This window comes from Physella acuta, unplaced genomic scaffold (genome assembly GCF_028476545.2).
Source record: "Physella acuta isolate Inbredline_101_S28 unplaced genomic scaffold, ASM2847654v3 ptg000117l, whole genome shotgun sequence".
Taxonomy (NCBI): domain Eukaryota; kingdom Metazoa; phylum Mollusca; class Gastropoda; family Physidae; genus Physella; species Physella acuta.
This window is the reverse complement of record NW_026731637.1, coordinates 222,176-235,995: the sequence shown is the minus strand read 5'-3', so window position 1 is coordinate 235,995 and position 13,820 is coordinate 222,176. Positions and strand designations below refer to the sequence as shown.

Sequence of the window (13,820 nt, the reverse complement as noted above, 5' to 3'; positions counted from 1 at the left end):
CATGTAATAATTACCATGTAATAATGACCATGTAATGATGACCATGTAATGATGGCCATGTAATGACGACTATGTAATAATGACCATGTAATGATGACCATGTAATGATGGCCATGTAATGATGACCATGTAATGATGGCATCCAATAGAAAAAACCCGTTGCCTCCTCGCTCTATTGTCGCCCCCCCACCCCCCCCCCACCCAAAAACAAAACAACAACAACACCCAGATAAAAAAAACAGCAACAGATTGAGTCATGACTTGTACAACAGCTGACGATATTTATTTGCATTGCCGACCAGACGAGGAAGTATCCCAACCATTCGATAAAACACACAACCTCGTGGCAACCCAATGTTAGACTGTAACGGTCAATTATTTGACAACCCGCCTTTGGGTTGTAACAGCTAACCATTTGGTAACCAGCCATTGGATTGTAATAAGCAACCACTTGGCAACCAATCGTTGGGCTGTAACAACCAACCAGTTGGCAACCCATCGTTGGGCTGTAACAACCAACCAGTTGGCAACCCATCGTTGGGCTGTAACAACCAACCAGTTGGCAACCCATCGTTGGGCTGTAACAACCAACCAGTTGGCAACCCATCGTTGGACTGTAACAACCAACCAGTTGGCAACCAATCGTTGGGCTGTAGCAAGCAACCAGTTGGCAACCCATCGTTGGGCTGTAGCAACCAACCAGTTGGCAACCCGTCGTTGGGCTGTAGCAAGCAACCAGTTAGCAACCCATCGTTGGGCTGTAGCAACCAACCAGTTGGCAACAGGTCGGGGTTGTCAACCACGAGCAGGATGGGAGAGATGGTCTATCGCAACCACTTGTCAACCCGCTGTGGGCTGTTCATTAATATGGCGATAAATATGCTAATGACTTTGGTTGCTGGCTATTAATTAAAAGCTGTAAATAACAAGTTATCGATCGCTCCATGGTCACAATGTTCACGTCAACCAAAGGTGTTATGAAGTGAAAGTTATGTAGTGGGGGGGGGGGGGGTAGAGAGTATTTGTGTAGTGGATGTGTTATAAAGTGAAAGTTGTGTTGCTGGGGTATAGAGTATTTGTGCAGTGGAGGTGTTATGAAGTGAGAGTTGCGTATTGTTGGGGTAGAGAGTATTTGTGTAGTGGAGGTGTTATGAAGTGAGAGTTGCGTATTGTTGGGGTAGAGAGTATTTGTGTAGTGGAGGTATTATGAAGTGAAAGTTGTGTTGCTGGGGTAGAGAGTATTTGTGTAGTGGAGGTGTTATGAGGTGAACGTAGTATGTTATTTGGGGTACGAGAGTGACGAGGTGACATAATACTTACTTGGACGAAATTTTTGTTCAAAAGTTAGTCCTTAGAGTTAGCCCTGTAGTGTAGATGTGAACATATTTCCGGATAGTTTTTGTGTAGTAGGAATTTTTTAAGCCGTGGCTCAGTGAGCCTCAGCGAGGTGTGTATGTCTCCGTCAAAATAGTCGTATTGAAAGCAGTCCTTGCCAATGTGATGCAAGCTTTATCATGATGTTATTTTCGCAAATAAACCAGTCAACCATTAAAGACTTTTCATCTGTAACTGTAACGTTCAGTGGGTTTTAAGGTCAAGAAATTAGCAATGGGCCTACGCTACACGCTAGATATTTTGAAAGTCAAAGGCGTTTTCTTTTAAATGTAGAGGTCTACCAGCGTTGGCTTTAGGAAATTTTTTTTTTGCTCCCTCATACGTATTTTTACACGCTATCGCAAAAGTAAGCCCCCCCCCACAATGACGTCAAATAGTATCACCCACTAGTTTGTCTTAAATTATTAAAAGCTTTTTTTCTTCCTAAACGGTACACAAAATATGTTACATTATGTTTCTTGCTACCCACTCCATTTTAAATATGACATCATTTATGGATATCTTTCACATTTACCATATTCATAGAGACAGAAATATAAATACAATGTATAAAGAATACAGTTTTTCAAACGATGTACAGTGTTTATGTAGACAACTGACATCATATACATCCCAACTTGAATGACTTAATGATGACTAAAGACGCCTAAAAAACAAGGAAGTTTGATACAAAGTTAAGGAACCAACACAACCAAGGATATTCTTACACAAGTCATACTTGCGTGGTGCTGTGAATTAGTATGTGGTTGTGTTGTGAATTAGTATGTGGTTGTGATGTTGTTTTAGGTTCGTGTTGTGAATTAGTGTGTGGTTGTGATGCTGTTTAAGTTCGTGTTGTGAATTAGTGTGTGGTTGTGATGCTGTTTTAAGTTCGTGTTTTGAATTAGTGTGTGGTTGTGATGTTTTATTTAGTCTCGACGTGTTTTACGGGTAGTACACTGTCATTAGTTGTATCTGACAAGTGTTCACGCGTGCAATCAAGGTGCATGAAAAACAAGTAAGTTTAATACAAAGTAAAGGAACAAACACTACCAAAAACATTTTGACATAAGGCCAAAAAATGTAAAAATGTTTTTATAAAATCAGTTTACACTCCGGAAACTATGAAGAAAAAATATGATAGCGAAAAAAGCCGTACGTAAAGTGACAAAGAGACAATAGAACAGTAACAAAGCACTGCAGATATAAACACATTCTATTCTTTGTTTTAGAATACAGTTGGTAGACACTGCGTGATTTGAAATGGGTAGTCTGGGTTAACCTGGGGGTGTATCTAATGAGCGATGGGGTGGGGGGGGGGGGGGTAGGGGGGTGTACACTAATGACGAGTGTGGCAGCTTCATTACAAAAACACACACCACAAAGCCCGCGATAACTGTCGCATCATCAAATCGAAACCATCATTTCATCTGTTCTAAAACATACGCCATCTTCTCGAATGATTGGGTGTGTTCAATGTTTACATAGGTAGCAGTCGAGATGTTGGAGATGAGTTTGCCGAGAGATGGCGCCATTTATTCTATTTTTGAAGATGTAAACTCTAGCCTACATCCATTCAAACAGCTTTAAATATAAAGTCAACAGATAATTCTAGAGGGAGCGTGTCAGTTGTTTATTCTTTCATTCCATTCAAAGCCTCGTTGATTTTTGGAACAAAATTTGTTTACTTTATCAACTTAACCAAAATCTAATTCTACTACACACGAATATGCACACCCCCCCCCCCCCCAATTTTTGTAGGATAGTGTGTGTAACACACCAATTATTTTTTGTTAGTTATGCGTGTTTAACACATCTTTTACAATTTCAGTACAGTGTCTGTGTGTCTATCTATCAGTAAGTGATGTTTCACACGTTAATTTTTGGTACAGGTGCAGTCAGTGCTGGGGGCCAGGTTATTTAGCGCCCTAGGCAAAACTTTTTACAACGACCCCTGCTGCAAATTTTTTTGCCACCCCCCCCCCTTATTTTATATACATATATATCTATATATATAACATATCATTGGTACCAGTCAAGGGGGATAAATAATAAGTTATAATTTATTGGCTTGCGGCCCCTGTGGGACCGCAACTGTTGATGTCATTTTTTAAAATTGTTCTTCTGTCAGCGATTTTTACCCGTGTTCCATGTCATGTGACCTCTGGGACTCTGAGTAGTTCGTAAAAGTGGCAAATTATTATTATCCAGTTGAAAAAAACATGAATTTTATAAACAGAAATTTATGACACGCTTCAATGAAACTATGACACGAGACAAACGATGATGTTAAAAGTTGGTTTTTAAAAAATCCATTCAAAGTTTGTTTACCGACCAGAGATGGACAGCTATTTCTCTCTGTCAGAGCTTTCAGACTCGATGCTTTGCAGCGGCACAAAGTTAACTTTCATTGATCATTTACAGCGCTTTAAACACATAAGGAGGGGCAGACAACTTTTGTTGTAAACTACGACTCTAGACAGCAGGACATTTACAACTGAGCCAAGTGGAGTAGACTGTCTTATAAATTATTTGAAACAGTGCTCAAACATCTTCAGAAGTTGACGTAATTTATTTCCATGTTTACTTTTCAAAATACTTGAGTCAGGTGTGGTGGGATACAGTTGTTTCTTCTCGGTCTAGGGGTCAGGCATTGGTCGTGGGAAATATGGTGTGTAGGACATTGGATGTGTAGGCCATCTGTTATTTTATTGTGACCACTTAGCAGAGGCGTAGCGATGGGGGGCAGGGGGTACATATGTCCCCGGGCGCCGACCTTAGGGGGCGCCAAAATGGGTTGTAAAAACAAATTACAATGTCATTTTAGCTGAATTTTTGCAGGGGGGGGGGTGAGGGGGGGGGTGCAAACCGAAAGTTTGAGGGGGGGGGGGGGGGGGTGGGCAAGTTGAAAATTTAAAAGGGGGGGGGGGTGCAAATTTATAATTTGTTCCCGAGGGGGCGTCAAATGGAAAGTTTGTCCCCGGGCGCCGGGAAGGGTCGCTACGCCTCTGCCACTTAGGGGACGAAATAAAAATGTATTGAATCAGCATAACAATCTTCTTGGTCCATCTATGTTTAACACACGCTGTAAACAAATGTTTGCTTATAAATATATTTTCCTGTTGTATGCTATATTTTATGTTTTCTAAATTGTTTTTGGGAAGTTTGTGTGACGATTATGAAAAAAATAATGAATGTCACACGTTTTATTTTAATTAAAGTGCGAAAGTATTTGTCGGTAATAAAATGTGATTATGTCAGATGATAATCTAACCGAAGTTAGGGTTCCTGACAAGAGTTGTGGTTCATAGCAATGTTATATATCTAATGCCATGTCAATGGTGATTATTTATTTGGTTTTACTAGACCTACTTTACATTGATGTTGTGGTGCACAGGCCGTTATCTTTAGTTAACTTTACTGAAGGAATGCGCATGTGCAACACCAACATAATTTATGAACAACAAGGAAGATAAGCGATGCCAACATCTGCGACACCTCTGTTAAAAGCCCTGTCTAAATATAAAACATGTTTGCTTGTGACAAATAAACACTCTGTTTTTTTGATTTAATGAACAGCACCCCCCACCTCCCCCCCCCCCCCGTCTATAAGGTCAACTTGGAATTATTTTCCAAGAAATGCCACATGTCTTATCACTTTGACTCTGAAAAGTGATAGTTATGTCCTTACATAAACCACCCCTCACAAATCCTATATATTAAAACCAAAGCTAATGTCACGGAATAACTCAAAGTCAACATTGTACAATGCAACGGAAATCGTTCTAAAAAGAAAGTTGGATCTAAAATACCCCCACCCCCCCCCCCCTCCCCGCAAAAAAAAAAGACACGAATACAACACTTGAATTTATGAAAGAAACTGGCCTTGTGAAAGCTCTCCAGCTAAATTAAATGAATGTACGACTCTCTCTCACCTCACCAACACACACTTAACACTACTCCCTCCCTACCTCCTCAATACCTTCACACCCGACTAATCTTAATCCACACCCCTCCCTACCGTCACAAACACAAGACCCCTCCCCCTACTCAGCTGACCCTAACCATCTCCCCCTCCCCCAGGCTACTTCTGGCACGTGACCGACTTCCACTATGACCACACGTACGCGACCAGCAAGCTGTCCTGTAACGAGGAGGTGCCAGCCCTGCAGACGTTCGGCGACTACTGGTGTGATGCCACCTGGGCCCTGGTCACCGACAGTGTTAAAAGCATGGCTCGCATCAAACCTGATGTCGACTTTCTCATTTGGACGGGGTAAGTGTTAAAACAAATACTAGCATCAAACATGATGTCGACTTTCTCATATGGACGGGGTAAGTAAGGCTCGCATCAAACATGATGTCGACTTTCTCATTTGGACGGGGTAAGTGTTAAAACAAATACTAGCATCAAACATGATGTCGACTTTCTCATTTGGACGGGGTAAGTAGGGCTCGCATCAAACATGATGTCGACTTTCTCATTTGGACGGGGTAAGTGTTAAAAGCATGGCTCGCATCAAACGTGATGTCGACTTTCTCATTTGGACGGGGTAAGTAAGGCTCGAATCAAACATGATTTCGACTTTCTCATTTGGAGGGGGTAAGTGTTGAAACAAAGGCTCGCATCAAACGTGATGTCGACTTTCTCATTTGGACGGGGTAAGTAAGGCTCGCATCAAACGTGATGTCGACTTTCTCATATGGACGGGGTAAGTAAGGCTCGCATCAAACATGATGTCGACTTTCTCATTTGGACTGGGTAAGTAAGGCTCGCATCAAACATGATGTCGACTTTCTCATTTGGACGGGGTAAGTAAGGCTCGCATCAAACATGATGTCGACTTTCTCATTTGGACGGGGTAAGGCTCGCATCAAACGTGATGTCGACTTTCTCATATGGACGGGGTAAGTAAGGCTCGCATCAAACATGATGTCGACTTTCTCATTTGGACTGGGTAAGTTAGGCTCGCATCAAACGTGATGTCGACTTTCTCATTTGGACGGGGTAAGTAAGGCTCGCATCAAACATGATGTCGACTTTCTCATATGGACGGGGTAAGTAAGGCTCGCATCAAACCTGATGTCGACTTTCTCATTTGGACGGGGTAAGTGTTGAAACAAAGGCTCGCATCAAACATGATGTCGACTTTCTCATTTGGACGGGGTAAGTAAGGCTCGCATCCAGTGGCACAGCTACCGTAAAGCTAGCGTAAGCAAGGCATAGGGGCCCAAAGCAAATAGGGGCCCTCTTTCGAAAGTTTGAGGGGGAGGGGTGCAAATCGAAAGTCTGAGGGTGGGGGGGGGGGGGGTGCAAATCGGAAGTATGTCGCCGGGAAGGGTCGCTACGCCTCTGAGAGGCCCGCTAACACTTTTTGCATAGGGGCCCAAAAATCCTAGCTACGCCACTGCTCGCTACAAACATGATGTCGACTTTCTCATTTGGACGGGGTAAGTCAAAGGACACTGGCATCAAATGTTTATTGTAGGAACACTCTCTTCAAATATCTCCTTACAGTGACACCGTGGCCCACATAGCCGACAAGAACTTGTCCCTGGAGCTGAACCTTGAGATCCTCCAGAACATCACCGACCTGCTCAACACCAGCTTTGTGGGAGCGCCCGTCTACGCATCCCTGGGCAACCACGACTTCTACCCCAACGGTCAAGCCAACTACACAGAGGATGAGTTTTACAGGAGCATTGATGACATGTGGAGGGACTGGATCATCAAGACTGTGGGCAACAAGGAAGAGAATTATTTTGTCAAGGAGGGTAAGTCTTGGAGTTTGGGATGTGTACCAGAGGGGATTCTAACCTTACTCAAGAATAATAATTCTTACTCAATAATTAAAAAGTTTTCAATACAATTTTAAATTCAAATACTAAGTTTCTAAAAAATATCTATATATATATATAATTCTCTTCTTGGAGACGTTAGAAAACAAGCTTTAAGCGCGCCTTGCAGTCCCCTCTCTAGGAAGTCTAGTGAGCTGTGGTTCACGCTCAATGTTTACAATCGTAGAGCCGGGTTAAGTGACGGCTATTAGGGGCAGATAATTTAGTTTGAAACTATTTTAAACTTAGGGGAGGTAGCTAAGAGGAGGCTGCTTTCACGGGGGGGGGGGGGGGGTTATCGTCTTTAACGACTTACTGATAGTGGGTCGGCTCGTTTTATGTATTTACCAAATGTAATACTCATAACAAGCAATTTGCAGTGAAACTGCGTTTTCAGTTTTTTTAACTTTTTGCAAAGTTGTAAGAGGTCGTCCATAAATGACGTCACACTCGTAGGGGGGAGGGGGGTCCGTAATTTTGTGACGGTGTGTGATGAGGGGGAGGGGGGGATTTCAGATGGTGTGACGTCACTTTTTTGCATTATAAAAAAGCATTTTAGAAAACGAGTTGTAGCCGTTATTTCGCGTTTTAGAAAACTGTTTTAATAAATTGTAATAGGAATTGATCAAAATACTCTATGTTGACAGCATTCTGACAAGATTTTGGAAAAATGTCGATTTTTTAAGAAAAATTCAACAGCAATTTTGAAGGGGGTTGTAGGCTGAGGTGTGACGTTATTTTAGGGGGGGGGGGTCTGGTTTTTTTGTAACGACGTGTGACGGAGGGGAGGTAGGGAGGTAAAAATCGTCAAAAAGCGTGACGTCATTTATGGATGACCCCTAATGTAAAAATGATAAAACAAAGGTCAGTTTGGTTATTTCTGATTTATTTTACTAGCATCAACAAAGAACCATATCCTACCTAGGTATATATATATATATATATATATATATATATATATATATATATATACATACATACATACATACATACATACATACATACATACATACACATATAATATATCATATATAACAAATATACATAAATGTGAGTACTAAAATCTTTATTTCTCATGCAGGCGGGTACTACTCTGTGATTGTAAGACCTGGCCTAAGACTTCTGGCACTGAACACAAACCTGTACTACACCAGTGACAAGCTGACCGCCAACATGACTGACCCCACTGACCAGTTCAAGTGGATGAAGCAACAGCTGCAAAGTGCTAAAGATAAAGGAGAGAAGGTAACGCTTGAGCAAAAGATAATGCATATCCTTTGAATACCACCTCAAACAGGCACACCACTCCTATATATAATGTTGACATACACATTATCCCTTTATATGCTGAGGACAAAGAAACAGGTGGACTTTACTTCACATGCCCTGTATCCCACCAAGTTCCGTTAGGCAACTTTATCATTCACATTTAAATAAAAATTGAAAAAAAAATAAGATTGACATGATGTGTCTCTATTTATTTCGTAGATCTAGATTCTAGATCTAGAACCTAGATAGATAAATCATAAACCCAATGTATTCTCGAATTAGATGATCATTGAAGCTAAGAAACAATGATTTATATCAAATATTTAAGGACTATCATAGTTTTAGAAAGACACTCAATAATTTATTGGGATTTTATAATGGTTTTTATTTTTAACTAATTAATTTTGGTTTGACCTAGACTCTAGATTTTAGATCTAGGATTGATTTTCTCTTCAACCGTCCGGCAGCTGATTTTTAGAGTCTAGATCTAGAGAAATTTATTGTATACTCAAATTAGAACTGTTGAAAATTGATAATAGTCTTGGAACCTAATAAAAATAGCAAACGGAAGTATCGTTAAAGCTATAGCCGACAGAAAATTAGCTTTATAATGCATTAAACTTTTGAATGGAAAACAAAATATTCGATGGAAGCCGACATTATTGTTGTAAAAAGTAAATAAATTATGTGACGTCACTATAAGTAAAGTCATTGTTCTGAACTTTTATAATTAATGTGGTTCAATATACAAATGATTAATTAAATAAATTAATTAACGTCTTAAAATTAATTTGTGATTAACAGTTTGGTCAAAAAGAACATTGTTTTCTGCCTAATTAGGTATTTACAGCTCTACAAATAGTGCAGATTCTCTCCTGTAACCAAACAGACAAACAAACAAAAAAAAAAAATATTCAAACATGTAAACAAACTTGCGTTTTAGTAGTATATAGATAGATGTTAAGAAGCTGGGAGTTAAAAAAAAACCCCACTGCTGAATGTTTTTGCTATGTGATTTAAAAATCTGTTTAGTATTTTTACTTTCTCGTATATACGAAGTATAGAGAAAGTATTGTAATCGTGCAAAAAAAAAATCGAGATTTTTACAGATCTCGACGTTTTACACCTCACTGATACGGAAAAACATAATTTTGCAATCTTGTCCGTATGTCTGTGTGTGTGTGTGTCTGTGTGTCCGTGTGTAAACACGATAACTTGAGTACCGTTACAGCTAGGTTGATGAAATTTCATATATAAGTATTTTATCAAAATCGTAGATCCGTATCAACTTTTGAGCGATTTCCGATAACCGGAAGTGGTACTTTTCCTACTTTGAATTTTTTAAAAGCCTATAACTTGAGTACTATTTCAGATAGATAAATGAAATTTCACATGTAAGTAAAAGATCTAATTCTCTACCTTCTGTTAAATTTTGAGTAATTTCCGTTGACTGGAAGTAGTAATTTACGCTACTTCCGATTTCTCAAAAAACTAATGTAAATTTTAAAAGTACTAATAATATTGCGCACTATTATGCGCTTTTTTATTGGGCGTTCACTTGGTGTGCAATTAATTTGTCTACGAGATTTTATTCTATTTTTAAAACTTTAAGTATTTAAAATGGATTAAAAATCATGTCTATAGCCCGAGTTCCCATCCCCTGTTATTTTATATAAGAATATTCGAGAAAGTTTAGGGGAGATCACTCCCGGTTTATTAAAACTTATGAGGAAATTATAAATCCTGTTTTTTTGTTTGTTTGTAATATTTAAATGTTTGGCTTGCTACAGGTGTTTGTGACTGGCCACGTCCCACCTGGCCTTTTCTTCCCTGGATATTCGGATTGGTTCTATCCACACTTTAAGAAATCTTTTATGGATATCATCCACAACTATTCTGATATTATTGTCGCAACTCACTATGGACACGACCATGCAGATAGCTTTAAAATCTTACAAGATGAGAAAGGTACAATTTTGCAATCACAACACATCAGCTAGATCCAACATTATATTTTACATGGTAGCAGAATTTAAAAAAAAGTAGAATCTATTAGCAATTCACACATAAAGCTCATCTTTCACTGTCACCTAACAATCCACAAGGCATGGTGTGGTCAGCACTTTGATCAGCCGCCTTTACTTTCCCTAATGTGAGTCGGGTAACAATTAGACCTGGGTGGACACAGAGCATCCTACGGTCACAAGTCCAGACCGATATCGAATTCGAGACCTTCAGGCTAGTAACTGAGTGCTACCATGCCATCCCATATCTCAAGGCATAACTTGGCTGATGTAGAGTTCAGGCTCCTTGCCTAGACTTGAGGCAGATACCCATTGGCTAGTCTCCATTTTTGGCGATACTCACTGATGCTCTAATCACTTAGTTCAGCCATCTTTACTTTCCCAGGTATCCATAAGTGTCATCCAATATTGGTCTTGCTCTCATGTCCATTACTTCAAATTGTCATTGGTACTAATGATATGTTTACATAACACTTCACTTCTCTAACAGGTGAAAGGGCAGTAACCCAGTTTAATGCCCCATCAGTAACACCATGGAGGTACAAACTGCCAACAAAGACAGGAGAGGCTCACAACCCTGGCATTCGTCTGGTCAAGTACAACAGGGACACAGGTGTCAACCTGGACTACACTCAGTACTTCATCAACATCACAGATGCCAATAAAGAAAACAAAGCTAACTGGGTAAGTCAGTATTTCATCATCTGTATTTTCACCAACATCATTTAGAATACAAACCTATTGCACAAGTCAGTAATTCAGCAGCCTCACAAAGAAAAAAAAAATTGTTTGGTAAGTCAGTATTTTAGCAACATTACCAAAAAACCTAGCCGGATAGTCAGTATTTCAACAATATCACAAAAAAAACCTAGCTGGGTAAGTCAGTATTTCAACAATATGTTAAATGCAAATTATTCTTCAATTTCACACTTTATTCTTAAAAAATAAAAACTTAATTATATTTCTCAGAATAAGAATGAAAAACTTGTTAATATTTGTAACAAAAATATAAATGAGACTGACTTTTTTAAAATGACTTGGGACAATTTTTAAAAAGTCCACTGAAAAATGACAGTAAATAGGGCAGATGGAGTAGAGTCCATCTGTTTTAATGGCTTCACTTTCCTCTCAATTAATGTTGAGTACCCACTACAGCTGGATAGACTCTATATTTAAATTAGTCACCACAATGCCATATGATTACACACATGCTACTCATGTTACTCCTAACCAACTTCAACTCCTCCCTCACTAGGCCGAGCTCTACAGCTTCACCACCGCCTATGATGTTCCAGACATGAGCGTCTCATCCTTGAGGAAAATCTTTGAAAACTTGAAAGCTGACCACAAGAGCAAATACTACCAGAGGTTCTGCAACTACTGGGTGGTCAGCCAGCTGGACATGAAATGCACAGAAGAAATGAAGGCAGACATTCTGTGTGGTGGCCTCAATTACAATTTAGCGCAAGCTAATAATTGCTCAGCTGATCGCATCAACAGTTTAAAAAATGCTCAAACAGTTTTAAAAGGCAGTTTTGTCACAGTCATGCTATCCATAGTGTTTTTAGTGGCTCTCTTGCTGGAATAAACATTTATTAGCAGTTTGAAATAGGAAATACTGCCTATTGCGTGTGTTCATTAGATTGACATAAAATGTCCGAACTTATATAGATCTACATTTTTACTTTAAGATTCTATCAGAATCCACTAGTGCAAATGAGACAATAATTAATTAATCTATTCAATCTGATTTGCATAATGCATTTTTTTATTAATGTACTTGAAGTGTTTGAATGACTTCTTTTGATAAACTGATTTTAAGAATATTGGTTGTGCTGACTAAATACATGTTGATGGAGCCAATTAGGTTTTGCCTATGATCATTATATTTATAATGTAGGTTTTAAAGTTTAAAGGTGATGATATCAAATAATTTGTTCAATACAATTTTCACATAGTTAATGACTAATTAATTGTTATTGTTGCATCTATCTGTTTTTCAAATTAATTTAGCATATTATACCTGTTAAAATTTTTTTTGGCTTGTTAAATTGCTTATTGTAAATATTTAAATTAACAAGATAACTCTGCAGACAGTTAACTTTTGATATTAGTTTTGTGTTTGTCTAAGGCAGTTGGTCCATGTTTGAAAGCCAGTTCAATGTTTGAGAGAAAGACCTGAAGCCAAATACTGAGCTAAAGCAACTTTTGAAATCCTTTCCCATTTTATAGTCCTAAAACTAAATGACCTGAGACCACAAAACCATTGATTTTTAATTAAAGTGTATCATCATTATTTGGTATAATTTAGTCATCCATAAATTTCGTTTAAATGTTGTGCAACTTAATGTACCCATGTTGAGAAGCTATTTGGTTGATTATGAATTATTATAAATATTGAAAAGGATTGCCTTGAATATTGTTTGTCTTTCTTGGAATAATCTTACTTGTTTTAAAAATTAAGCCACTTATTAATTATTTTACCAAAATAAACATGTATTAAAAATTGTGATTAATTATATTGTGTTTTCATTTTTATATTGACTGCTACATTTGGTGATTATTTACTATATTTAGTCATTTTTTTTGCTACTCAACATCAAACATCACTGAATAAATAATGATGATATTAGAGAAAACATGATGTTACACAATTATTCAAGAGAGTATTCTAGAGCATACCAATAAAAAATACATAAAGCATAGCACTGCTGTCCTAGCCAGAGTTTCTTCCAGGCATCTCTTTGAGGGGCTCTGTCCCCCCCCCCCCCCCCGAAGAAAGTCTACCACCCCCCCCCCCCCCTCCTGAACATTTCAAGTGTCGCCCCCCCCCCCCGAACGAAATGAAATTTATATAGAAAATATATACTTTTAACAGTGTTCCCCCCCCCCTGAAGAAAGTCTACCGCCCCCTCCCATAATATTTCAAGTGTCCCCCCCCCCCCCCCCGGAGAAAAAAGTCTGGAAGAAACACTGGTCCTAGCTGAATCACAACTTGGTAGTGGTAGGTTAAAAATGTTTTATGGAAGGTTAAGGTATAGTATTCTATATAGGGCCTACTAAAAATAATATAATTTAGTACTAATAATTGTAGGCCTTACTAATTGCACAAACACTAAAAGTGACTAAATCTAAATTTTAAAACTAGTAAAACTTATGTTCTCTTTGTTAACATATAAATGTATTTAGTGTAAGCGATGTAGTAAGCAACAGGCAGGCCCTGCCCTATGTCTATAAATCTTGCTTTAAAAAAAAACCACTTTGCTTTTTGGCAACTGACGTAAGAATTTGGATTTTAAACCGACCTGAAATTTG

At 38.7% G+C, this 13,820-nt stretch overlaps 2 protein-coding genes across 3 annotated transcripts in view; both read left to right on the top strand.

The window, feature by feature from the left end:
* LOC131934761 (acid sphingomyelinase-like phosphodiesterase 3b) overlaps positions 1–5,593 on the top strand; it is a 30,767-nt gene extending 25,174 nt beyond the window's left edge. The window contains exon 9 of the mRNA XM_059290879.1: positions 5,458–5,593. The gene's annotated coding sequence lies outside the window, so the exon portion shown is untranslated. The remainder of the gene's footprint in view (positions 1–5,457) is intronic.
* A 265-nt stretch (positions 5,594–5,858) lies between these two features.
* LOC131934763 (acid sphingomyelinase-like phosphodiesterase 3b) lies at positions 5,859–13,022 on the top strand. Of its 2 annotated transcripts, none has more exons than XM_059290883.1 (6): positions 5,859–5,927; positions 6,893–7,149; positions 8,294–8,457; positions 10,272–10,449; positions 10,996–11,189; positions 11,761–13,022. In XM_059290883.1, the coding sequence occupies exons 1-6, from the start codon at positions 5,884–5,886 to the stop codon at positions 12,091–12,093; spliced, it is 1,170 nt and encodes a 389-aa protein (XP_059146866.1). In that variant the 5' UTR covers positions 5,859–5,883; the 3' UTR covers positions 12,094–13,022. The 2 variants fall into 2 exon arrangements, with proteins under 2 accessions (XP_059146866.1, XP_059146865.1); XM_059290882.1 differs by lacking the exon at positions 5,859–5,927 and adding an exon at positions 6,390–6,482.
* Positions 13,023–13,820: the final 798 nt, after the last annotated feature.

Excerpts from the sequence above, each read along its gene's own strand:
- LOC131934763 (XM_059290882.1), top strand. The coding sequence starts at position 6,424 with ATGGACGGGGTAAGTAAGGCTCGCATCAAACCTGATGTCGACTTTCTC. Across the intron at positions 6,483-6,892 it reads GACTTTCTCATTTGGACGGG|TGACACCGTGGCCCACATAG; the intron begins GTAAGTGTTGAA and ends ATCTCCTTACAG. Across the intron at positions 10,450-10,995 it reads AATCTTACAAGATGAGAAAG|GTGAAAGGGCAGTAACCCAG; the intron begins GTACAATTTTGC and ends CTTCTCTAACAG.